The sequence below is a fragment of the Athalia rosae genome, chromosome 2 (assembly GCF_917208135.1).
Source record: "Athalia rosae chromosome 2, iyAthRosa1.1, whole genome shotgun sequence".
NCBI lineage: Eukaryota > Metazoa > Arthropoda > Insecta > Hymenoptera > Athaliidae > Athalia > Athalia rosae.
In genome coordinates this window covers 15213258-15240880 of record NC_064027.1, presented here as the reverse complement: position 1 = coordinate 15240880, position 27623 = coordinate 15213258, and the positions used below count along the sequence as shown (strand labels likewise).

Below are 27623 nucleotides of genomic sequence, written 5' to 3'. Positions count from 1 at the left end.
GGTTGGAGGCAAGTGAGTCGGTAATATAATGAGGCATGTTGGTTGAAATGTGACAGAGAATTACATTATACCGCTACCCCGCTATGCATAATGAAATCTTTACTCGTAACAAGCCAGTTGTTTCGTTGGTAACTTTGCGAGAGAGTCAAGAACGAAGCGGGGTGAAAAACACCGAGCTGGAATCGGGCGGGGGTTTTCGTATTATTGTTAGTTACGAGGCCGCGGAATTAGGTTTAACAACGACAAACCCCGTGAGCCATGCGGCCCGCGGTAACCCACTTCATTTCTTTTATTTTTTTCCCCGTCACTAATTCATTCTTTTAATTATCCTTAACTCCGGAGCAGCAGCCGAGGCCCTTATTCCGACGTCATTGCGGACTCGGCAAAATTTTCGAATCGAGTGCTCGGCGAAACTTACCCGTTAAACGATACTCAAGATTTTGTTTTTTTCCCACGCATGAACGATATTTGAGAGTTTCGCCTCGTTGTTCGACGGCGAAAAAGACCCCCGGACGAAAATAAATACCACCATCAATTTCGACAAATAAATGAACGCCGCGCGATCACCTAATTCCAAAAAACGATACGCAGCCGATCGATCCGATGGGGAAGAAAACGGAAAAACGAAACACCGCGATTGAAACTTCTGTTAAACGAACGAACGCAACCCTTCGTATAAACCCTATTCATAATTATTATTTCGATTTTCATTAAGCTTTTTTTCGTCGGGACACAGTCCCAAAGACACCCTGGCTGTACACCCTTATAAAATCGGGTGGAGCATTCCAAGTTTCGCCGGCGTTGCAGGTTGTCTGGTTTTTTTGAAGGGGTAGTTTGTATGCGCGCTTCATACCTCTTCAGAGGCCCCCACGGGTCGGGAAAAGTGAACGTTGCGCGATAAGAGAAGGAGGGCCGCGCCGCCGTTACGGCGAAAGAGCGCGCCGGAATTTCGGGACGAGAAAAGAGAGGAAAAAACGTGGAGAGGGGGAGGGGAGGGGAGGGAGGGGGGAAATAATTAAATGGAAAGAGATTCGGATACAGGGGTGCCGTTCCGTTCTCATTTTTCTACGTATGACGTGCCTCTCGTAAAGTTAATCGGAGCAATCCACGGCAGACACACCCGAACCTCCGCCGTGAGCGTATAATATCAGGAGCAGTTATCGGGGGGGGGAGGGGGTTCGGTTTCATTCCTCACGATCCGCGATCATGCACGTGCCTTTTATTCCCCGATTCATCTCATAGATTTCCCATAACTTTTCGACCGATACCACCGAGTTCTCTTCATATCTTTGTACGTTTGACCCACCTCGGTTTTATCGGCAAGGGTGAAACAGTTTTCTCGTTCGATTAGTTTTCAGAGTTACCGTAGTTAATCGAGCTGCGGGGAAACGGAGCCAGAACCCTACACAAAGTATACGTTGAGCGTACCGCCGTCGAACTACCGGAACAAAATAGTAATCTTCCGAGCAAGGGAAAACAAAACCGAAGTATAATCCACGGATTTAACGAGTAATCCCGGCTGACAATGTTTGAGGTTGACTTACGCAGGGTTCATATTTTGCATACATATGTATATATACAGGTGTACACACGTACGTCCGAATATCGATATATACGTATGACAAACAACGGAAAACTGCAAGGTTTAATTATTATTAAACACGAGGGATTCGAAACGTGGGCGGCATTTAGAGCGGAGACCAGCGGATGGCGCATGTTTTATTCAAGCGGCAATGCGGTAAAGTGCCTTGATAGGTGGCTTTCGGTACGTGGCAGAGGGTGGCGGAGTCGGGCGATGACGTGGGGGTGGGAGGCGAACGTGAGATTTTGATGACGGGCGAATCAATTTTAAAAAAACTACGCGCAGCTTATCCGCTATACATTTCTGGACCGTAAAAAAAAAAAATCGTCCGCGCTACCGCGTTAGTTTTTTTCTTGTTTGAAAAACGAAAGAACAAAAAAAAAGACAAAAACAAAGATCAAAAGATCGAATACGAGGTCTCCGGTGCAAGCGGAATTTGTTGAAGGGATTTTTCAGATTTTTTTTCTTCCCACACGGCACAGGTAGGTGTGTATCGCAGATTCGGTTTTCTGGTTTTTTGTCGACGTCGTAACGAGAGAGACTCGGTGAGAAATATTTGCGGCAACCTCGCGGTGTATCCGTGGAAAAATCTCATTCGCGACGCGTTTTTAACTCGTCGCTATAATTGTGAGTCGCAGTCCGATTCAGAGAGCGCGAGTCTTTTTCTACGACTAGTCGGCGGCTAGAACTCTCCGGTGAATCAAACCGGGGAAATAGCGTATTTTTATTCTCCGCGGTTGATTTTCAAAACTAGGCAGAAGCGGGCGTCGTTAAGCAGAAATAAATTGAAATAAAATGAATGAATAAATGAATGAAAAAGAAAAAAAAAAAAAAAAGAGAGAAAGAGGAAACAAATGCTCGGAATAGGCCAGTGAGTTACCGGGAAGCTGAAAGGGCGTTAGAAAGTGGGTAGGCAGTTCTCGCGTGAAGGGTCGGTTTTTGAGCTGTTGAAAAGCACCACCCTTCCTCCCCCCGTTCCCCCGTCCCCCTTTCTCCCCCAAACTACCGCCAACGGTACCTCTACCTTCGCCACTACCACCGGCATTACCAACCATCCCGGTGGTTGAGTTATGTGGAGGAGGCGAGAAGCACGGGAAGTGCGAAGGATAAAAGGTTCGCGCGGTGGTTTCTGGGGGTAGGTTCGAGGTTGAAGGAAGGTGTGAAGTGTGGTTCCACGCCATTTCTCAAGTAGGATTTACATAAAATAAAAATACACCGGCAACCTCGCGCCGTATGATTTAACGTTGAAGTTATCTCGTGACCGCGTGTATAACCGCGATTCAATAACCGACGAGAATTTCACTCGTCTTTGCGTCAACCTCTACGATAACAACAAAAGCTGCGCGTTCGAACGGTGCAACGGAAACTCGAGAGACATTCGTATTTTGATTCCAACGAACTCGGAAACTTGTCGCGAACCGTCGCGGTGACCTTCGATACGCGCTGTTGATAAACAATTGTGCCAAACTCGAGGGGGTGACGAAGTGCAATGAAACAAGCAATCTTAGATAAGACGTCGCGTTCAGGCGACTCAGGGCATCGAAGGTCGCAGGTTAATCGCCTGATGACCGACAATTACGGTGATTATTTGTATTAATTGAAACTTTAAAAATGAATGAACGACATACGAAGGAATGGACCTCAACCTGAAGCCTTCGTCTTTTGGATCTTCGATGCCCAGATTACTTGTTTCAGTGCACTTTATCACCCCCTTGAGTTTAGCACAATTATTCATCAACACCCTGAAACACTATGCTAGTATCGATGCTCGTTTGCTGTAGGTTTCCGAGATGGCGAATGCCCAAGAATTCCGAATAACGATCATCTTATTTTTATGGGATATTCAAAGCCCACAAAATCCCTCGGATTGGGCATTTCTCTCGCGTTATTGTGCGCATTATGGAACGCGACTAGCGAATGGCATGAGAAAATAATAAAGAGCCGCGTGTGCAGGGGGGTGGGAAGGGGGAAGGCGTGGCGGATATATACATAGAGAGCCTTTAACACGCGAGTGCATCGCAACGGTTATCACATTGGGTGACTGGTGGATTTCACGTACCGTTTAGCGCAGTTTGATTCCATTAAAGGGATATGGGGATCGCGAGCGTAGATCCCGCGGGATAAGAATGAATCTTACGGGAGGGGGGGGGAGTAGAGGAGACGCGGGTGAAACGGGGGGGGATAGGAAAAGACTTCCGTTGATGTATCTTTCCTCCTTTACTGCCGATCGTGAAAAAAAGAAGCAGTGGGAACGTATATAGACAGCGCGGCGAGATAATGGACACTTGTGAGATTCTCCTCGTATCTGATCATATCTCAAAGGATTTGTCGGCCATGTTCGGGAGACAACGTGCAACGTACGAATCCCTACTGACGTTAATTTTCAAATTCGAAGTGGGTTTCGCGTTTCACAGTGACGGAAAAAAAATTTGGATATCTGACCAGTTGGTACGAGTCGACGAGCGCGAGCAACGGGTTCGCGTTAATGACGGATCTGTTGCCGCGTCGCGAGGATCGCCGAGGCGCGCGAGATGAGAAAAGAGAAGAGGAAAAAGGCAAGGATGTACTACGGATGAGGGAATAAAACGCGGGTCGGGTTGACGCGGCAAAACGTAAGTTCCTAATTGCCGGTCTGGGATTCGAGGGCGAAAACTGCCAGAAATATATATACATAAATATCCTTCGTGACGACGAGCATCTCGCCTGCAGCCAGACTCCTCCGTCGTTATACACCTTTATTTCAACGTTCTTTCATCGCGGCGGGCGTCGGTACGGTTCCGAGGAGGACTTCAGCTGTCACCCAGCAGCGAGTCTCCCTCGTTAAATTGCGCGAACTTGAACGTCGCGCGATACCGCGCCGCGCGCGGAATAAATGGCGAGAAATTGGGTGCCGGGCCATCCACCGTATAAACGAGAGAGAGCGGCTGGCGTACCCTATCTGCCGGGGCGGTTGGCTCGAGTCGTCCGAACGGCGGGAAAATCTTCGGCTCGCAACCCCGCGGTAAATCCTCGGGGAGGATTAGCATGTTCTTGGGCGCACAGTTATCTGGAAGTAGTGCGGTCCTCCTATCGCGTCAGCACTGCTTGCGGGAGATTACAACTTAGCTTAGAAACTCCGTGCCGTGGCCCTTTCACTTGTTTCGACCGAGCATCCTCCTCTACCGGGCTACGGGTCCGACGAGAGGGCGGCAGCGAACTTTTTTAACGTCGAGAAACTTATGTATGTATATATACCGAGGATTGCGCGCGGTAACGAGACCGGATTTCTCGTTGCGAAGGTCAACTCGACCGAGCCGCCTTTCGCGCTACTTCGGCGGAAAAATTTTTTCAAGTTTTTCCGTCGTTTTATTTTAGTTTTCCGAACCGACGCCCCGAAGTTTTTCAGAGAATTTTCAGCCGCATCGGTAGTAGATTAGTTCGAGTATAAACGAAATGGAATTGTTAATGGAATTACAAATCAACGTCAACGTCATCAAATTAATAAATGACATTCGGTTTATTCAACGCGTTTCAATTGAATTATAAAATTAATTCACGTCAAAAAATATGGTAATGCTTTGCGAATACCTACGTTATATACGCGAAATTTGTGTCCGCGTAATATAATAGAATTTAGTCAATTAAATAAACGAATCAGAATTATACGACGGTTACGTACGCGCGGAGTTATTTCGCGTCATTCCGCAATTTCAGTTTTCTTCTTCACCTTGCAGTCGCAGAGATTTCGAACTACCCTTACGGAGGGTCTTTGTTAATCGAGGACGGGATGGATCAAAAGTCGCTCCGGTTGCGCTAAAAATATTTTCAACGCCCCGCCAAAGAGAAAACAAGAAAAAAAAAAAAAAAGAAATGTTTCAGTCCCGAGTGCAGGTACGAGACTTACAATCAAGTACGGCGTACGCACGAGGTGAAAAAAATAAATTCATGAAAGAAGGGTTACGCTTTGTTGTTACTCGAATTATTCCCTCTTTCGCAAACGACGGAGGAAAGACTTCCTAGTCACGATTATACCCAGCGACTAGGTCATTAGGGAGTCAAAGCCAGGAGGCGGCGAACAGCGGGGGAAAACGCCACCGAGGTGTACTGCATACACACACGTACGTACAAGGTAAAAGTGGTGTGGTGCCTCGGATCCGCCCTCAAAGGCGAAATCATCGACATATCTCCGGAGTCCGGTCGTTATGCGGCAAAAAGAGAAATAGGAAGCCAAAAAAGGGAGAGGAGGAGGTAGAAAAAAAAAAAAAAAACATGAACAGTGAAAAAAGGAAGAAGAAAGAATGAAAAAGCGGCCGCCGGACAAAGATCTACCTCGCGGAGCAAAGCGTGCTTTTTCCCTTCCATTCCCCGTGTGCCTCGATAGCTCTTTCCTTCTCTTTTTCTTTCTCGTTTCATATACTTTGCCAGGTTCAGAGTTCGCGGCTTGGGCAACATCGTGGCGGGCGGAGGGGGGGACGGGGGGCGGAGGAATTCGAGGAGAAGCATCGCTGTACAAGTACACACCTATACCGCGAGAATACGGGTTTGGGCGAAAAGTCGGTATTCCCCCGCCAAACGCTGCGAGAAACCGCTAGGCTAGAGCTGCGTCTGCGGACGTTCGTTTTAAAAATTTAACCACCGATTTCCCATCGCCAACGCTCGTATCAGTTACGAGTGTTTCTTTCATTTTCTTATTTCTTTTTTTCTTTCTTTCTTTCTTTGTTCAACCTGCAACTCAATTCCCTGTAGATTACGTACATCTTTTTACAACGCGATGCCACGGATCAAAGATAATTTCGCTGTTTAATGATCATCGAAAAATTCAGGGAGTCCGACTCAAACGCCGAACAGTCGACTGTTGGTCAATGAAAATAGGTGGCGATTCGTAAAAAAAAAGGGATGATTACCAATAATGATTTCAACGAGAACAACCGAAGCTTTTTAAAAAAATACACCGTTGTCCGACGAGAAATAAATACTGTAGTCGGATGTACCCCAATATAGTACCTATATTCCGCGATTCCGGCAGTGCTGTACCTGCGGTATTGGGCTCTAAGCTTCCGGCCCAATTATCTGGCCTGAGCCGTTCATACCGTACGAAGATAAAAAAAGAGAGATAATAAAGTACGATTGAATTTGTCTCGTATCAATTCACGGTTTTTCCCCGTCGGCCTGATTATCGGTGGAACCGAGGGTGGAACGTCAAAGACTGGAGAGAAAGAGACGAAGCGACGCAGATAGAGAGGGAGAGAGAGAGAGAGAGAGAGAACAAAAAGAACGAGGACGAAACGTGCCAGATTTCAATTACGGCGGAAAAATTTGAGCATTAGGTACTACCACGCGTTACACGCTCAGAGAATTAAATTGTACTCCCGAAGTACGTGCGAGTTGCGTAGGGGTGTTTTCTTTTTCTCGGTATAATTAACCGCGACGGAATATCACCTCACGGGTCAACGATTCCGCGAAATATGTATCTCTATATATCTCGGTGACCCTCGCGGCGCGAATAACCTTGGCCGTCAAAGGTATAACGAATAACGTGGCTGTACAACGAACGTTGGCAAAAAGGGTCGAACGCCAGAAGTAAAGCCCGGGGGATCGTCGAAAGTAGAACCGTTCGAGAGCAACCCTTCAGCTGCGTTCGTCGTAATTATTGCGGACAAGCGGACTTCGGATACTTCACCGCACTCGAAGTTCGAGTACCGACTCTTAATTCAAAGTAATCGACCGGTATAGTATCCCGCACTCCGCGTTATAGTTCGAACCAGCGGACAACGAACGTCCAGTTTTATGGACGTAATTATATAAATTGGTCTCGGATATTCGTTGAGGCTTCTCAATTGCGAGGGTCGTGGTGATTTTTTTGATATTTTTCAAAATTTAGACCAGTTTCGTCTTTGTAGACCTCTGGAAGAATCGCGGGCGATGAAAAAGGAAGAAAACGAGTGAAAGAGAAATGATGAAAAAAAAAAACTAGACATTGGCGTTCCGCTGATACGTTTTTTTTATACGACCCGGAGGAAATAGAATATGACATTTGACGTGGGAGACTTTAACGCTGAATTTATAGAACCCGTAGAGTAGGGTAACATATTTCGGCCCGTTGTTCGACAATGTTTTGCTAAAGGTTATCAACTTACTCGGGTTACTTTATTCTCGCACACGAACGTACGCAGGATGTGTATAGAAAGGTATAATTTACATACAACTGTACACGGAAATTTTACGTCGTGCGATGCGATAACAGCGAATATGACCGACTGCGAATCACCGTACGTTGCTTTGGATAGGCATCGACGTGAAAAAAAAAAAAATCAAAAATTTCATCGCACAATCACTCGTAAAGTGCCGAGAGAACGCTTTTCCAAGGTTTACAGAGAATATTTTTTCGGCTTTGTACGTTTCGCACGGACGTACGCTCGGCGTACACCTATACGTACACGTATATACGTATATGTCTATAGAGCGCGACTATCGTACGAGGGTAGAAACTAGCTGGATATATAAAATAATTATTCTCATATTTTCCCGTCCGAGAGCAGCCTTTGTGCCGGGTCGACGGTGCTGCAGCAGCTAGTATACCGACTACGCTTGATTACCTCTTGGATTAACGAGGGTAATTAAACGGTGCGTTAGTCCGGACTCGAAAATACACGCAGCAAGAGAACACGACGAAAATTCGCAACTTCTATCCTCCGGCTACATTTTACCTATTAGTACGGGAGGCGCGGGCGTGCGGTAGAAGTCTGCAGTTCGCAGGAGGCTATACAGCCCCCGTACGCTTTCCTCTTATCGAGTAAAACGAAGCGAGTCGCGTCGTTAGCGTTTAACTATTATTTCCTCTTATCGTTCCAACACCCTTTCCGTTCTACGTCTTTCTTTTCCTCCCGTTTCCGGTGGTCAGCGACGCGTTTCAACGAGTGCGTTCGTCCCCGAATCTCTGAAATTTTTCCAATCTCCGCAGATTGGCGGGTAATCGATTCGCGAGAGAGAGTGAGATAAATTAATTACTCCGCGCGGCGACTGATGCGTGTTTCACTCCGATAAAAAAAAAAAAAAAAAAATGACAATTATTTCGTTCGAGTATAATCCGACGGAGAACGTGAGCTGCGAGTGAAGAGAGAAAAAAAAAAAACACAAAAAAAAACACAAAAAACAAAGAGGAGATTATAATTGCGTTAATCGTATCAAAGCACCTGGAATCACGTAGCACTCCGTCATACGTACGTACGTGTGTCCCTCCGAGCGGCGGCATTCCACGGATAATCGAGCGGAAGGGATCATTTTCTCGTTGGTTGCGAAGCTCGAAAAGCGTATAGGTACGTACAGCGGCAGTGGTGGTGCACTAGAGTTGCTTTTATTGCGCGCGAACATCGAAACATTCCCACCCGACACTTTCCATAGTTATCGCCGGTCGACTTGCTCGAGTCCAAGTAACACGCGAAGTCGTCCAGGAAGTACATGTACGCCGTCGACATGTCAGGGGCTAAAGTACCCGCTGGCGGGAGTCGGGGGGGGGGGGGGGGGGGTAAAGTAGATAACGCGAAACAATGCCGCGACGTAGTAAAACTGGGACAAACAAGCTTCTGGAAAATGACAAATATTTCAGAGACCGAGAATACCCCGGCATGCGAAAAGCGTCGTAGCCTCGATATTCCTCTCCATAGATTTCTATAGGAGTGTAAATTTTACAGGATCCGAACGTTGCTGCACCGCGGAATGATTTCATCTCTTCGTTCGTCCGAACGATGGATGATAATTTTCCGCCGAATATGATCATCGAGAGGCGAGTAACCCTTTTCCCCTTCGGCCGCTGTTTCATCTCATCGACGTGGGTATTGTAATCGGATGGATACGGGCCGCGATTCGATCATAATAAAGGGGAAGACCCTTTGGGCCTATGCCGGCTGAATCCGTATACCCGAAGATAGACGGATGGATAGAGAAATACACGGTGTTGGTATATATTGTATGTATAGCCCGTTAAGAATCCGTCGTATCGAGTTAGGAAGGATTAATCCCATTTTCGCGTTGATTGTTCAACGGGGGTTAAAGAGTGCACGGGCTACAGTTAATCCCCTAGACTTCATAAATTGGCTGTGACCCGGTTGGCGCGGGGTAACCGACGAACGAAAAATGCGTTAAAGCTCGTTAAACTGTGTCGTTAATTTCAACGAATAAAATATCGCGAACGATATCGCGAATGAATTGAAAACAAACAAAATAAATAAAACGTCGCGATATTCGTACGAATATCAGTACGATATGAAATATTCCACACTGGATAGGGAACGTTGGAAGTTGACTTCTGCTTCGGTTTTATATACAACGCGGTAAAGTTGTATAATCCGCGCGGAAGAGAAATGATCTACAGTGCACATTTATACGCGTAATGGGAGGGGGGCGCGGTGGTCCGTTCTTGCAGCGTACAAAACAGGGCGAGAGTCGAGAGAACCAGAAGCCTAACCAAGATTGAGTAGACCGCAAAAACTTAATTTCACACAAGCGTAGCTTAATGCGTCGGTATTATGCTACCTGATGGATGCTACTCGTTAATTTTATAATTTCGCTATTGTTGAAATGTGCACGACGGGGGGGGTTGTTGCCTCGGAAGCAAAGGGTGCCCCCACACCCTCCCCCCATTTTTTCACTCCCCTCACCGCGATCTGTTCGCTGTATCGGGTTATCCGACTGTACTCGTCGAGGAACGGGAGAAGAAGGAAGGAGACCGGGAACGGACGGATGGAGAAAAAGGAGTTCTTTTTTTTTTTTTTTTCTTCGTTTTGTGCCGGGGAGGGAGGAGATATACTTTTACAAATTGTACGGCGTTGCCGTGGCATGTTGGAGGGACGCGGGAGGGTTAGGCGAAAAAAGGATATACATGTATGATGCCTCCATACCTAACTCGGTGGCGCGCCGGTGTGTTGGGGAAACTCCGTGGCTAAGGAAGGGATTTGTTTCCATTAGAGGGATTGAGCTTTTATTGCATCGTTTTCTGCTTTCTTTTGACGAAATAAAATTAATAGCCCCGCCATTCGTACGGGCTGAATATAAGCCAGATACCGCAGCGATCACTTTTAGAGTGAATTACGATCGACTGAATAACTACCCTTGCGGTTGAGCACCGATCCGATCCCTCGTTGCGAGATTTTTTTTTGCGCGTTGGAAAAATTTAGGGAAATTTGTGAGAAAAATTTCCCCCCTCACCGCTACGCCACGTGATTTCAGGTCGACTGACACGTGTGTACAAATCGAAGCAACGTCGAACGTCGTTGGATTTATTTATAATTTTGTAGGTTTATCGCGTAGCTTTGATTATACGTGGAAAATTTAACTGCCCTCGGTAGCTGGGGGTCTTCTAATTCACGGCAGTCATTAAATCACAGCAACAGTTGGAGCCGCGGCGAAGAGAGAGAGAACGGAGGGAAGGCTTTAGAGAAAAGCAGCGCGTTACGAGGAGTCGTATACGGTTACATTTACAGTCGGGTACACGATGGAACTAGAACCAATTGTTCGTATATGTACGGCTAATTCACTCGTCAAACAAGAGGAGAACGGTGGAAACAACGAACCGGATCGCGATGTTTGAACTTTTTCCAATTGTGCTTTTCTTTTTACCGATATTACGTGCGCTGCCTCGCAACTTTCCGTTACACGGATAGAACCGCCCTGGAATAAGTATACCTCGCGTTCGTCAGGGCGAAAGTACCATCGCCGGTGAATCATTGAAATGAGAACTGCGTTCGGTGCAGAGAAAAAAACAAAAAAAAAAAACAAAAAAAAATCGAGAAACAAAAGCGACGATCGATGGAAAAGCGAATGAAAATTTGTCGGCGCTGCAACCGGAGGTAAAAACTCCTACGAATTATGTAACGGTGATTAATCACGCGTGTATACGCGGAGGAGGTATAACCTAACGTAACGTGAAAAAATAAAAGGTATCTTGGGCGAAGCCGCGGAGAAACATATGTAGCAAAATAAGGGTATATATGTATAGAGCAGCAGAAGAAATGTTATAAACGAAGTAATGGACGGATATCAAGCGAGTACGCGGCGACCCGGTGAAAATGCGTTTGATAAATCGTTCTAATTTGTTACACCATCCCCTTTCCCGTGTAAATACGCCGCCATAAATTTAGGGCGAAATCTTATTGCCTGGAAGATCTCATTGTGTATTATAATATGAGATAATGTCCAGGCCCTTTTCAACCCGCCCCCTTTCTCTGGTCCTCTTAAAACCGCCCCCATCGACCCACCTCATCGTATTCAATGGGGCTCGTCGGCCTACCGAAACCAAACGTCTATCCGAGAGCGAATATACGATCGACGAATTTTTTTTTCTAAGAGTAATTTGCTTCTTTTAATTCGCGTTAGATACCAATGGTGAAACTACACGAGCACGAGACACGTAGAGGCGATGTTTTTCCGATTGTCCTCGAGCATCTACTTCGCGGAATTGGTAGAATTTAATTTTGAACTTTAACATTCGGTAAAGTTATAACTCAGGATTCGAAGCGTTGATATCACTTTTATAGGAGATCTTCAAAACGAACGTTGAGAAGCGGAGCTACAGATTTACGACGCGATAATCCAGTTTTTTTTTTCTCTCACCGGGAATAACCTTTAATACGAGAAGAAAGAAACGAAATGTAAATCTGTTTTAAATTGAAGATCCATTTCCATAAGTGGATTTTTCGTCGAGTGGACGTTTTCAGGTGGATAACGGGTAAAAGCGTAAAAAATAAAAAGTCGAGTAATGAGGAGCGAGAGTGCAGAAACCGAGTTAAAAAATCAACAAGTCCTCGGATAAGCTCCGCGCGAGCACCGTTCGTAGAATTTGGATAAGCCGATCGCGAATTTCCTCGGGCGTTCGTACAAAACTCCATCGAGATACATAGGTGCAGTTGAACTACTTTTGTGTTAATAAATATTTACGTAATCGACGATGATCCAAAATCGTGCGTGACTAAAACTGTGCGATGGGTAGCTGAAGTAAGTAAGTAGGGGAAGAAAAAAAGAGAACTGTAAAGGGAGGAACAAGGGAATACGAGGGATGGGGAGGCCAAGTGGAAACATGAAGTAGAAAGGGGTGCGAGAGAAAGCTGAAGTGAGATTCGAGGAATTAAACTTTAGAGCCCTGCTATTATAATCTGGGCTCGAAGCCAAGACTGCCAAAGTTTAGGTTGATTGCGAAAAGTGAATGCCCCTGAATCAGAATGTCTATACTTTCGTCAGCCGGTGTTTTTTTTTTCATTGTCTGAGAGGAAATGTCAGAGAACGGTCAAAAGGTCAATCGGTACGTCGATCGAACCGAGTAAATAAATCGGCTTTTTAAAAGTTGCCCGCGCATCCGTCTCCCTCTTAACCAATAATTTTCGTAGTTTTATTCGAGTTTACGGAATTCCTCGTTTTCCAGAATTTTCCGGATACGAGATTACAGACGTCCAGGGCGTACAAAATTGGCCAGTCGTAAGGTCCGTGCATGGGGTATCTCTGCGCCGTTTTTGCATCCGGTGCAAGTTCGTTGATTTTCACTTTGTTTTACACCGATAGCTGAACTGCTCGCTACGTACGTGCACTCGCTTCTTTCCTTTCCATTATCTCGTTAGCAATGCACACATGCCTTCGAATCGCCTTTTTTTTCACATTTCGGCCGGTTTATCGAGGTTTTCTCGTTTTTAAAGTACCCGACCGCTCATCCCGTCCTCCAGTGCCTCTATACCACTCCTACGCTCGGAGATTTTCCTCGTACAATTTGTAAAAATAATATTTACGCTCGGAGAAATAATTCTGAGAAAAAAAATAGCGCGCCGATCATCAAATTACAAACGCCCTACGCCATAAAGGTGAATTTTGTCTCGAGTCTTGTATTTTTTTCCTCTCGTAATCGGGTTCGATTTTGGAGAATTTTACGGGCCACGAGAGTCTTCGAAGGTGAAGCGAAGAGCCTACCGCGCTAGATTGTATTTTCCGAAAGCTTCGGCAGGTGTTTCGCGCCGGTATATAATCTACAATGAAATTGTAGTCTGCGAAATTCAATTCGCCTATCCTTATTGAAAACTGCAAAGTCTAAATCCCGTACGCAACTTTAAATTAAGGCGCGCTTCGGTTTTCCACTTCCTCCGCCACCCCATCGTGTTTCTACGGGCGCGTCGTCTCGCGACGCCTTCGCCCGTTTTCCATCGCGCCCACCCTAACGTTCCAAAACGTCTGGCATTCGCAGTCTTGGGGAGTACGAGATATAAATAGGAAGACAGAGCCCGGAGGAAACGTTGCCCGCGCTTACCTCACCGGAATAATAATAGTTACCAACTTTCTAATTAATTTATGTATACGATTTACGCGAGCTTTATCTGTCTCTACGATGTTTTCTGTCTCCCCTATTCCTAAATGAAATTTTTTCTCTCTCTCCTCTTTCTTTTCGCGCACTATTTTCCGTTGAATCTATTTCTCGATTCACTTTGCACATTAAATCGCGAAGCGCAAAATCCGCTGCATCGAAATGTCATTGCGCGCCTCTTTCGAACAATTCGGAATCGCAAATTCCAGACAGATTTCGAAGAGTTTTCTCGTCGCCTGATCAAATGCGTGACGGTAGTATCGCTGCCGATCTCCACGCCGTACAGAGGTTCGTTCGGAAGCGAGTTTTTGATGCGACGTCGTCTACCGTGCAGAGGAAGGAGATGACGGATGCATAGTTTACTAGATGCGATCGCATAAAATCAGTATTCAGAATACATCATGTTTGATCTCCTCCATAACTTTCTTGTATCGGAGGTAGACGACGTTTTTCTTTCGGTTTTGTTTCCTGAATCCAATTTTTCCTATTCATTTTTTTTTTTTTTTTTGCTCTCTATTTATTCCCGCGTACATATATACATACATATACATCCGGATAAAATAAAATCGCCACGTTTCGTTCCACGTGCAAAACATGGCGCGAGAGATGAAATTAATTTACGATTATAACGATTCGAGCGTAACTAACGACCTGGAATTTACGTCCGCGGCATTCAGCTATAATACGAGGGTGGTACGAATTCGAAATCGTCTCGGGCCTAGAGTCGTCCCTTTGGATCTCCGCTAATTTTAATAACGAATAGCGGGCCGCAGAAGGCGAATAAAATTTCCGAGAGACGGATCGTTTCGCGGGTTATTGTAACGTGTACAGCCGATCTTTTGTCCGTTGGATGATTTTCGACCTGATAAAAAGGACAAAATCAACCCACTCATATTTTATTTTCCCTCCGTCGAAACGGCGTTCCCAAAAATTCAACGCTATAGAAACCCCAGGCGCGTAAGTACGTCGCCCGGAAGACATTACCGAAATGGAATTTTAATCTTAGCACGAAACCAGGGCTCACGTTAAACAAAGAAATCTTCGCGCACGAGGGAAGCTCGAGTCAAAGGCGCACGGTTTCCGGTCCAATTATCACTAAACACCCCCAAAGTCTCCTAGGGGACTCCTTTTGAGCTTGTTGAATAATACGCATGAATTTTAATTACAATTTTTAATTTAATCCCAACCATTTGCCATGTAAATTTATAATCAACAGGGTTAATAAATTAACTGTATCAAGTGTACCGCCCAACAAAGGTTTTCTCCTCGTCTCAACGAGATACGTCTTGTCACCCCTGCGCCCTGCGCCCGGCTGCACGGTATGGTTTCTCAGGGCAGGTACCGGTTCCCACGTTTCCGGCGGGGTCAACGACCCAGTCGACCCTGATGCCAGTAACGCTCTCGCAGGAAAAGTTTCCCTCAACTTTTTCGTCGTCTAATCTCACGGAGTGCATGCAGTGCGGGCCACCCGACTCTTTTTTCTTTTTCTTTTTTTTTTTTCTTGTTCTTACATTCGGATTGCGAGGTGAGAAAACGCGAATACTGCGTACATTCGATTTAAGGGAGTTGAATTTCTTTTTTTTATTCACCCTCATCCATCGCGTTTCACGAATCGAATCGATTTTTCCTCTGCCCCCTATTTTGTATTTTCTTTATTTCAATAGCCGAACAAAACTTTTGGGTGGGTTGGAAGTTATCCCCGTCGTTGGGAACGGAGGAGGACGGAAAATCGGAGGGGGGGGGGGGGGGATATAGGAGTCGAGTATCTCCGGTACGAGAATAAATGGTGAGGAATTGAAGAAATAAGAAAAGTGAGGTGCAGCGGGAAGGGAGAATCTGTAGAACGTGTTATAACGCAGGAAAAACGGGCGAGGGTAAGAATACTCTGTTGAATCGTCGTCGGCTTGTTCTCGTAGTTGTTTCTCACGTTCTCAGCGTCCCCTTTCCATCGCCGTTTCTTTTCTCGTCCCCTCGTCATTTCTTCGCGGGGAAAACGAGAAGTTAGAGGAAATGAAAGGAAAGTCTGTTAAGTGCCGCTCAGAGTGTTTACGGCGCTCGCGTTTTATGTGCCACGAATTAAAGTGAATTTCGAAGCGGAGGCTAAGAACCCCGGCGACGTAGCTTACCGAGGACCGGAGTCGAGACTCGGGTGAAAGCGGAAGGTAAATCACGCCGAGTGCGAAACCACCCGACATACCGTGGAATCGGCTACGGCGCTCGACCGTTACCCATCAGCCATCAGCCGTCAGTCTTCGACTTTCCAACCTTCGATTCAACCGAAAACTAGAAGCCCCCGGATGTCTGAAACCAGCCCGGAGGTTTCAGCCTTCGACCTTCTGTATTCGGGCGGTGAAATAAATTAACTCGATTTCTATGCGAGAACCGTGACTCTCGAAAGAGGGAAACTCCGCGAGTCCCAAAGGGTGCGCCGAAGGAAACGCCGTGTTTCCCCCGCGGTGTTTCCCCATTCAAAAGACCGTCGCGCGCTACCGCGGGACGAAGGACACTTTCTCTCCATTCCCGGCAAGGGTTGCTACGCGGCATCCGAGGGATGTAAGACGTCATGTCGGAAAGGATCGGAGCCTCGAAAAGCGTGGGGGTAGCAAGATGGAAGGTTAATTCTCTGCTCGCCTATTGTGAAACGCAGCTAGATTCCCCCCCGTCGATCCGCCAATTTTATTCGACGTTTCAAGTTATCCGAATTCTATATTGGGAACTTTATCGTCGCTCGAACGATATTTAACCAACGAATAAAATCGTCCGAATATAAACGACGCGTCGATTGGCAAATGATATCGAAGACACGTGTTTACGTTGGAACGGTGGCAACGAGTTTGAAAAAAAAAAAAACATCTATATATCAAACGAACGATAAAAACTGCTCGATGTTCACGCCGCAGCTGCTTTAAATTTTTAACGTCGTTTTCATTATTTTCGGCAACTGCGTCGCTGCGACGTCGTTCTACCCTTGAAATGAATCACGATGCGACGTAGTATTCATTTTTATAAATAATCAGAGGAATTAGTAAATCGCGATGCTGTCAATAGCTGGCACACTGTTCCAGTAATAAAGTGTATGTGTGATATGGGAGCCCATTCGTCCTTGAAAAAATAATTTCCATAATCGATCGACGAACGAGAAGGGTGATTTCCCGCTACGGATGAAATAATTGTGAATAGCGTTGTGAAAATGGGTAAAATTTCTCCATTCGTTCTTCTCATAACATGTCTATTCATTAGCGGAGACGCACCGCACCGATGGAATGAGGAGGTCGAGCGAAGACGTCGAACTGGAGTTCAATAGCGGACGGGCGATATTCGACAATTTTAAAGATTCCAGTACCATCTGTCTCTCCTCTTGCTAGCGCCACCTCGGACCTCCTCTATTTCCTAGCGTCGTCTTCTGTCACAACACAGAGTGCAAGGTTCCAACGGCTCCACTCCGTCCGTTGCAACACAACTCTGCACTTTCTTTAATTACAAACTCCCGACTTCCGTTGCCTCTTCGACTTCAAATCTACACGCCGATATACACGGCGAACTGCGACGTGAAATTCTTATGAAAAGAGCGAGTACTAGTAGTAGCCTTGCGACGAAGTCCCGTATACTTTGCACTCACTATCGCACTCCGTTTCACTCAAACTTTCGCATTTATTATTTATTCTCTCCTTCCCAGAGAATATAGCTGTCGCGGTGCGAATTTTTTCAAAACCGCGATCCTGGTATGTATAGGAATATGAGAAAAATTCAGCGATCTGAAAGCGAAAATCATAGTCAACGGATACAAGTTCGCTGGTACGAACAACTCGAGAGAACCCTTTCCCTTATTCGTCGGATGACCACCGGGGTCTTCGAGAGTCTCGTGTTTGTCCTCCTCCAATATTGACACTCGCTTTCTGATCCGGCGCCTCATCATTCTCCGTAGGCACCCTCAGCCCTCTTCCTTCCTACGGAATCCTAATCCTTGGACCGAAAGCGAGCCCGGTAACGGCGGTCCCGGGTTATCCCAACAACGCGGCTATAGGTACTCCGGAGTATCATCGAACCGCGACTTTTTCAAAATAGTGAAATCATACGCACGATATGGGATTGAAAACGTGGAGGGAAAGATCCACGGAAATCAGAAGGTCGTACGGAATGATTTTTATCCAGATTTTGAACTAATTACCAGCGATATCGTTCAAAGGTAAAGAATATTCGCGTTTGGCTCGAATCGCGTTTTAGGACGCCCGTTTGGAGGATTGTATGGACAGTGAAAATTCGAAAGACGCACGCACGAATATTTGAGTGAGAGTCGACCGTTGAAAACGAAAACACAAGAACGCGTCTCGCAGATTATTGAAAGTGTGATGGGAGTCTGAAGAGGTTGAAAAAAGACGGAGAAACTAAGAAGCAAATTCAAAGCGGATACAAGAAGTAAATCCACTCGCTGCTCTTTGGCTGAGCCGCCCCCTTTAACTTTAAAAGCTTAAGAATCTCGCGTGCTTTCATAAGCCCCAAAATCCGGGCAGCTAAGCTTTCTAAGCCTATAGAAAAGTTTCCTGAAAAATCTCCACCAATGACTTATCGGCGTCCTCTCAGTTCTTCTGGCATCTTTCATTTCTTCTTATGAGCCATTTTTTCATTTTTTTTTCTTCATGTCTGCAGTTTTACTAGAAAAAAATTATTTCCCCCTCACGCTCGCTTCACACGTCGCGATATCCAACGTCAGTCGACACGGATAGTTCTGTTCATCGTGCAAAAACCTGCCACCGATGTAGAACATTAGTTAGGCCTACGAGTTGGAGGTTTTACAGTCGTTCCAAGGATCCTTGATACCCAAAAATGAGTAGCCGAGCGGACGCCTGTGCGACAAAAACTGATCCCAAGCGACTTTTTGGCTCGATTAATAGTTGGAACGATTCGCCGGTAATAACGCGATCTTGTAACAACATCGTAGCAAGTCGTGCGTTAATCTCGATTAGATGAGTCACGCAAAACGATGATCGAATAAAATTTCGAATAAATGCGAAATAAATCAAGGACGGAACGCGTAAATTGGGTCAGCGGATTTCCATTGAACTACGAATTTTTACGTGGAAAACCGAACGGTTTTCATCGTCGGTGTCGGGGCAACACTGACCCGACTCGGCGGATGCCCCGCTTTCGGTTGCGTCCAATGGCAACGTTTTTCCATGAGGACGGCGGTTTACGTTCCATGTGCCTATAGGTGAGCGTATATATACCTACGTGTGGATGGGGTGGGGAGGGGGAGGGGAGGGGGGGCAGGAAATTCCCTCACCCTCACTTTCACCCTCCCACTTCCCAGTTCTCCCTCCGATCAATAGACCGAGGAAGGGCCGTGGAAGCGACTGGCGACCGCTGTCTGAGCATCGATCCCTACGTGCTACATACCACCTTCTACCTTCTCTACCTCCATCGGCGATTCTCCGTTCTCCTCTCGCTGTACCCTCTTCTCGTTTCTCGTCCTTGCTCAGTTTCTCCACATTTCTCCACATTTCTCTCTTCTATTGCTCTCTCTCTCTCTCTCTCTTTCTCTATCCACTCCTATCCATTTCTTTCGCTTGGATCGCGTCTCGTTCGTCCAAATAGAACTTACACCATTCCCAAGACCCACGTCAGTACGTCAATTTAGAGACACTGGGACGATATGAATGGGGAATGGAGAGTGGAAAATGTAACGTGGTCGCAAGAAATCAATAGAGGAACTTCTGCCTAGCTTAGGCACCCGACCATCTACAACACCTATCGGTAAGTATACTCGATTTTGAGCAGAGTCCATCCATTTCAAGCTCGTCGTGAAAATTACACGATGTTGTGATTGCGGAATGACCGCAGTCATTGCGACTCGGACGACGAAGATATCGATAACTTTGGAATCGCGGGGTGACGGACAGGTTGAGTGTAAAATAAAGAATATGACATTCACGTACCTTTACTACTCCCTGTGACCTTGTCCCGAAGAACGTTGATCTGGTGAACTCGGCCAAACTCTTCGAACATCGCCCGCAAATCGTTCTCGTCCATGCTCCGAGGAACTTGGCCGACGAACATCTTTATGTAGTCGGGATCCGGTTGTTCCACACTGTTATTGTTCATCATGCTGAAACAAATGACAAAAAAAAAAAACGATGATTCATCAAATGACTTCGTATATACGTTACACATCGCGATTGTCAAAAGTATTTCGAGAGCGTTCAAAGTGGCTACACGTTCGTCAGATGCGAACGACGATGATAATGGCGGTATTTGTTTCACCGCGGCTGTTTTATAAACCGCGTACAGAAGCGTGTAACGATCTTTGCCAGGTAAAAATAGCTGGACCGAGTTTTGTCGGCATTTAACGTGGCCGCTTTTGCTGCAGTGCACACTCTCCGCCCGTGTAGGCATGAGTTATGTGGACTGTTGACTACGAGTGGTTATATGAGCGGAAGGCATTACTGTTTCACGCTGCGGACGCCGCGTTTGTTGCATCGTAAAGTTTCGCTTGCATAAAGCTCGACGTTAAAACAGTCATCGTGCACGAACATCGCCGTTAATCCACCCCGGCGACGAGGCGCGCACACCTGATATACCTCGGTACCTGTCGCACTTCGGTCAGTCGGTTCATTTTCGTTTTCTCCGCACTTCCCCGAATTCGAACGAAGACGAGGAGGAGGAGGAGGAGCTTTCTTCGGCGCTTATCGGCGGGTCGGAGCGAAATTTCAATTTTGTTATCGTCGCCTCGACGGAGAAGACTACGGAGTGTATATATACCGTTGTTTCTATCTTATTCTACGGCAGAAAGATGCTGCCGCCTCCTTGTATTCCGAAGTTAATATTAGCCGACAAGGTTTAAAGCGATTTTCCATCCGACTTGCTCTTCTCATCTTCTATCTATAGCGGGTATTAGTTAGGCCGCTAGGTTCAAGGGGAAGATGCCGCTAGCGGAGTCTACATCAAACTATGCGCACATACGTACGTACGTACCTATATACCAACCCCTCGTCTCGCTCTCTTCTCCAATTTCCGTGTCCCCGTTGGTAGTCGTGTGCATGTAACGCGTAACCCCGGCTCGTATATTTTCAGCCAAAGTTACAACGAGAGTGGGTTATGGGGTCTTAAAGTTGGCAGAGCACGACAACGAGTGATAAAATCATGAAACCGATCATTCTCACATGGCTGTACGCCAAACTACCGCTTCTGCGGATTTCTTATCGGAGGCCTATCATCGGTCGATTATATCGCAGCCATCTCGCCGTTTACGCTCACTGACAATCGGGCGGAGAAGTGGTATTCTCGTAGCTGGGGATGATTGATTCGAAAACCGGGAACTCGCGTTCTTCCCTCGGAGTCGAAACGGATCTCGGGAAAGTTGATCGAACGGGGGAAAAATTCTTTAGATTGGCGTTTCGCCGCTCAAATTTTTTCAAGTGAATTTTGAACAGTTCCGAATTTTAGACTCTGAAGATTCGGACGTGAAACTGATTCGTCTTCGATTGACCGGTCAGGTGGATAGCACTGCTTTCCCTATGATAGCAGGCGTGCTATTCGTACACCGTCTGGTTCGGGCGTCGGGATTACCGAGTCTGATAGGTCAAGTATATCAAAGAAGCGCACTTACTACCCCCCAGCCTTCGAGGCCGTTCGATCCCTTCGAGCCGGTCCGATCCCTTTTCTGTAGACTTACCGAGCCACGCGAGCTAGCAGCATAGACAGATGCCTCCGTCCCGAAATTCGCCCCTCAAACTCCACTCGGAGAGAAGCCAAAGGCTAGCGAAGCGAGTAGTGGGAAACTCGATCGGGGGCTGGTCTCCGTTTCCACGTCTTCGATATCGATGTTATCTGTTCGGTTAGCGCTACTTTATTTTCGCAAGGGATCATAAAGTACATCGAAACCCATACCGAGACTCGAATAAGAAAAACCAAGTTGACGACGCCCCACCATTAACTACGTCTGACTTTTATTAAGTATAGCGCTACCACTATTCATTTTACTCACTACAGGTATTTTTCGTTTCACGTGATACGCGCGAAGAGCTTTATCGGAGCATCCCTTTCGTAGGAGGTAAAAGAGAGAGAAGTATTCAAAAGGCCGCGGGTGATAAATTTCGTCGGATTCGTGATATATAATTATTTTACTTCCTTTCTTTCTTTCTTCCTCTTTTTTTTTTTCCGCATACCTCGAACGACCGGAAAATCCCTCTACGGACCGTACACGCACGGTGCATTCGTACAGGTGATGTACCCGCCTCGTCATCCGACAGGATTTTTATCGGCAATTTTTATTCGCCCGAATCGAGGAACGTAGCGAATCCCCGGCAAAAGTGCTGACGTGTTTTTTTTTTTTTTTTCTCTCCACGAGACGTTTTTTATTTTCATACGAAGGCGGGTGGGAGTTCTCCCCGTTTCCGAGTTTCCATTTTCCAGATTCAAGATTTCTTTTGCCACGGATCCCGCGTACCCTCCTCTGACCTATCCGTGACACGGTCGCATTTATTCCAGAGGCCAATCAGTGTGCGATGTTGCGCACAATACCCTGCCAACCTTCGACCCCCCCCCCCCTGGACTTGTACCTACCACCTTCTGATCCTCGACCCTACTTTTGGCGAAAGTTCTTTGGATCGAGGTCGATGAACGCGGAGTGACTTTAAACTACCCCAAATGCGGAGTTCGCTTCGAACCGACGCTAGGCCGAATTTTTTCTCTTCCTTCGCTACACGCTTCCTACAACGCGTTGACCACCGACACATGTCGGTATATCGAGTAGAAAAAAAAAAAAAACATGCAGCATTCGCAACGTATCGAAGAAATTCGATATTTCCAGATTAAGTTTGGACGGGCGGTCTGAAGAAGAATAAATGAATTAGAGCGAAAAAGAAAAACAAAAAAAAAACAAAAAACAGAGCACATGAGTGAACGGGGGAAAAATAACAACTGGAAGAGAGAAAACCTTTCGTGAGTAAACAGCTATCGGAGTAATTACTTTGAGGCAACGCGTGACCGATTCACTTAATGAGCTCCGAGGTCTATTAAGTCTTTCCGAGAGGGCAATAAAGTTAAATATCTGTAGCGTGTCGTTTGTCCCAAATCGGTACGACGTTTACCTGCATGTGCATGCTTCGAGGGAGATTTTCGTTTATTATCGATTTATCGCGGTATCTCGCTTTTGCTTTTTCAAACAGGGAAAACTCGGACGTTTCGTTTCGCGATACTTCGAGGTATTTTTCACGACGCTAAATACGGAATGCAGTCAGTTATCGAATGCACTCTCATCCGATGCATCGACGTACATCATTCTGCGATGGTAACCGCGCTGAAAATAGATATATAAATTATGTGGGTCGATCGATCGTAGTCCGAGCAAATAATTCAAACGCTAGATATCCACTGATCTCTGACGACGAAACAACGCTTCTTCGTCGGACGGTCCGCTTCTCCGGATACCGAAAAATAACGAATAAGAAAAAATAAAGAAAAGGAGCAAAAAGAGCCATCGACCACCACACCGATCAATTTCCATAATTTATTTGATTTTCCCAAAAGTCAACGGAACCAAGCGAACAACGGCGTTTGCACCGGTACCTCAAAACTTTGCCGATATTTTATGGGGCGGCTATGCTCCACATCCTCGATGTACTACTCGGGTGCGATCGCGCGGGCGACCTTGTAACGTCTCTCCTGGGGGTTGTTCGCTGCCCCCGGAGAGTTGCGGTCCGCGGGGTTAACGGGGATAGAGGCGGGGGTTGGTACGGGGGACGTTCGCGAGAGAGGAAGAGGCTGCGGGGGAACAAAGGGACACGGAGAATCGGGGATTCTCGCCGTGCGAATGTGTGCAGAGGTCGACGATCGGTAATCTTGAAAATCTTTGGTAAAATTATTGAAACTTTGAAACGCCGATCGCAAACTTCAGCATCACGAAACTCGTCAACCGTTGCTTCGACGTCGACTCGAAATTTGTAACCTGCCTTTCGAAGAGCGTCTTTGAAGGAGTGAGCCGTTTTCCTGGAAGACGTTGGATCGTCGTCGCCGCGGTCGATTTCGACGGAAGACAATTCACCGGGAGCATCGAGACGGGGGATTCGGTAGTCGCGTAAAACGAGTCAAAACCGAGATACTCGAGAGTTCGTCGGAGGGCAGACTCGGTCCCATATAAGCCGTGGGTAGCAGATCCTCCAGGATTACCCATTATGGCAAGCAGACAAAAATACGGGTCGTCCCTCCTTGACGGAGAACCGGGATATCCGATAATGGATTTTTGACGGGCGACGAACGAACGGGCGCGGATACTCGTTAAAAAATTGTCAGCCGATAGCGACGTCCGAACAAATAGATTTCCGGATCATAAAATTCGCTTTTTCCATCGACGAGGACTCTCGGATCAGCGGTCGGGGTCGTACCTCGACTCGTACTTCGGAGACGCGGGACGTTACAAGGACCCGCGACGCGAGGGCCGCTAAATAACATTCAACCCGCCATAATTTTCTCGCCCTAACAATCCAGGTTGAGCACCGGCGGGGTGCTCCGCCTCTATATCACGGTATTACGCGGGAGAGGACGAAGCGAATGAAGCGCGGGCGTCTCCTGTGGTTCCCGGTGTCCCAGAGAGACGGAGATGTATATATATATCGATTCCTGGATAAACTAAAGACAGGAAGGAAGAGAAATGGCCCGCGGCAGGGACGAGGATTTCGCAATATTCGTCGGTGCATTGTTTATAGCGGATCTTTAATAGAAATTAATCATAGCGTTTCAGGAATTAATTCAATTCACCCGGCGAGAGTGAGCGAATTTCTGCAATAACAGCCGGTCGAAAGATGTTCCGTTTTTCAATTTTTTTTTTCATCCGCCAAAAACACAACCGGAATTGTTTCTCGAAAAACTCAACGATAACTGAATCGTACCGGGTCGAATGAAAATTTCATCCCCAAACTCCGGTTATCCATATTTCCAGCGAAACGCGCCGCTCTAACGCTGCTCGAAAAGTCCTCGCGAATTCCCGACCGAATATCGGTTGCTCGGTGTCCGACGATATCATCATCCCCCTCGTCTATCCGTATCCATATATATTCATGGAAGTACGTACACGCGGCGTAGTACAGCGCCGCGGTGCATCGTGATATGTATATCATCTTCACGGCGAGGTTATACAGCGTCTGATGAATATTACTTCGCACTTTAGCGAGTCCGTTTTTGTACCGCCTGTTGCTCCAGCGATCGGTTGACCCGCATCGTTCGGCCGATCGATCTTCGGACGTTTAAAGGGTTGACAAAAAATGAAGCGAGTTTCATTACAGTTTAGGAGTTCGCAGTCCGTTGCCTGGGAGCCGTTGGCTTCGGAGCGATTTTAAAATCGATCGGGAGATTCGACCCCCCTCAAGATTTAACGATGTAGGAAAGTATCACTCAGCGTCAAACTCGGCAACCTGCTGGGACCCGCCGCTCGAATAATCCGATTTAAGTGTCTCTCCTCGCCAAGAGTTCGTAAATTTCCCATCTCGTTAGCCGGTATTTATATTCTCGCCCAATTCGATCTCATTATCAGAAGTCCGACCCGTATCCGAGGTAAATTGATTATAATTATTCCAGACACCGGTCCCCTCCCTTCGCGCCTCTTCTCTGCCCCTCTCTGTTTCCAAGGATATAGTATATATATATCTATATATTCGAGGTGTACTCGGAAATCGTATTTCTGAACACCCAACCCTCTCGAAAGGGTCAAAAGATTTGGAAAAGTATGTCCGTAGCGAGGACGGGTGTGAAGAAAAAAAAATAAATAAAATAAAAACAAAATAAAAAACCTGGAATTCGTTTCATTCGTAATTAGAACGTTACATCGGCATTAATGATCATTAATTAAAAGAACGATTTGGATGTAATGAATATTGATGAAATTATTCATTCATTTATTTATTTATTTATTTATTGATTTATTCGTCACGAAGTATAACGAGATTTTCCGGAGCTGGAGATGCTCTGAAAAATGTTGGTCGAGGGTTTGGGAGGAGAAGAAAAAAAAAAAAATGAAATAAAAAACATAACGCAGGCATACACGTGTACGACTACAAAGAGCCCCGGTCCCTCAAAGTTCTCGTTAGGGTGGCCGAAAAAAAATTGCAAATTCGAGAACCGACCAGATTCGGTAGGTCAACGACCCGAACGCTATCTGCAAACCAGATTACAGGAGTTTCCGTTTGTCTTTGAAGCCGCGGAGACGTTGACGTCAGCTGTTGCCACCGCGGTATACCAATCAGTCGGCAAACAAGAGGACTGATATTGAATCAATCTCGCCGAAAACTATATATTCCACTCCATGGCTCACGTGTCGTTCGTACGACAAGCAAGTGAAACACGTACGAAGTGATGACTCCCTTTTCCGATTTCCAAAAGTTAAAAATTGCGAAACATAGAAACGCAATGTTTTTCCGTTGGAATCAAGGACTGTTGAAATTATGCACGTTCGCGACGTCTCCCATCGGTTTTCGGTACCTAACTATGACGATTGTTGGAAAAAAAGAAGAATTTTCACCGGTACAGACTCGACCCTGATCGCATCCTAAAAATTGGATGGTTTGCCAAGTCCCGGATATGTAAACTCTCCGTCCCGCGATGCGGCTTGAGCGTTTTCGTTTCGACGATTAACTTGAGTTTTGAGTGTTTGGAATGTCGAGTGGGTAAACTGCATCAACTCGCGTATACACAAGCGTACGTGACTCGAGTCTTTTGGTGCACAGGCCAAGTCCTTTGCCGATTTTCACCGACAAGGCATGACTTCCAGGTTAAATTTTTCCGCCAACCCGAGCCACCGTAGTCCCACGTATGCGAAAACTGTTACCGTTGAACCGTTGAAATATTTACCGTTCGAGTCATTTTTTTTTTTTTTTTCTTTTTTCATTTTTTTTTTATCGTCAGTCCTCGAGACCACGCGAGGGTTGCGGCAGAACAGTCTTCTACCCCCGTACCGGATGTTAATGGTATTCGCGGTTATTTTGCGCGGAGTTTTTTCTTCCTAAATTTCAAGCAACGTTGAAAATTTCGTTTCGTTTTTCAACGAATTTCAATTCCGCAGAGAACAGTTCGTCCGAGCATGATCGTTTCTGAGAACTTTAGCCGGGATCGGCGTGTAGAAGTGACGTTGTTATAAATCCAGCGATAGATTGTAGTCGGGGGAAAGGGGTGTCGTTAATTTATGCGACGCTAATGGCGCCGTGTCCGTTCGTTCATTCGTCCGCCGCGTCTAGCCGTCCGTTGGTAAAAGCCAGGACGCAACAGGCCGAGGAAAATCAAGGTGTTGTGATGCACGGTGGATTACAATATGCAAATTTCTTCGTATAGTCTAACGAGGAGGGATGCTTTCCCCGTTTTACCGTTTCAGTGAGCGGGAAAATAAATGTATAGGGATGAAAGCCCCGTTACGAGAGAGAGAGAGGAAAAAAGTAAAGTTTGTTGAGGTCGCGGGAATATCTGTAATACGGTCCACGAAGGACGAGCTGCGAAAGTATAAACCGTAATCAGAGTTGAGACTAAAGACTGTAAAAAACGCATTCGCTAAACGTATAATAAATGAAAAAAGATAGAAACAAACGAACAAATCGAAATCAAGCAGCCTAAAAAAGAAAAAAAAAATAAGTAAAGAGAAGAAAAAACCGCACCGTCGTCTTTTTTGACAGTAGAGGAGGGGGTTAGGGCTCTTCACTTTGTGGATGGTTTATGCAGAGCTTTGCATGGAAGCTGAAGAACTTTTTA

The 27623-nt window shown here is 46.2% G+C and overlaps 1 protein-coding gene across 18 annotated transcripts in view; it reads right to left on the bottom strand.

Moving 5' to 3' along the window:
* The window catches only part of LOC105692034 (CUGBP Elav-like family member 2), a 274308-nt gene that overhangs the window by 120002 nt on the left and 126683 nt on the right, over positions 1-27623 (bottom strand). For all 18 annotated transcript variants that reach the window (XM_048650635.1, XM_048650637.1, XM_048650633.1 and 15 more), the window contains exon 3: positions 19832-20001. In XM_048650635.1, coding sequence (XP_048506592.1) covers positions 19832-20001 — 170 coding nt within the window. The remainder of the gene's footprint in view (positions 1-19831; positions 20002-27623) is intronic.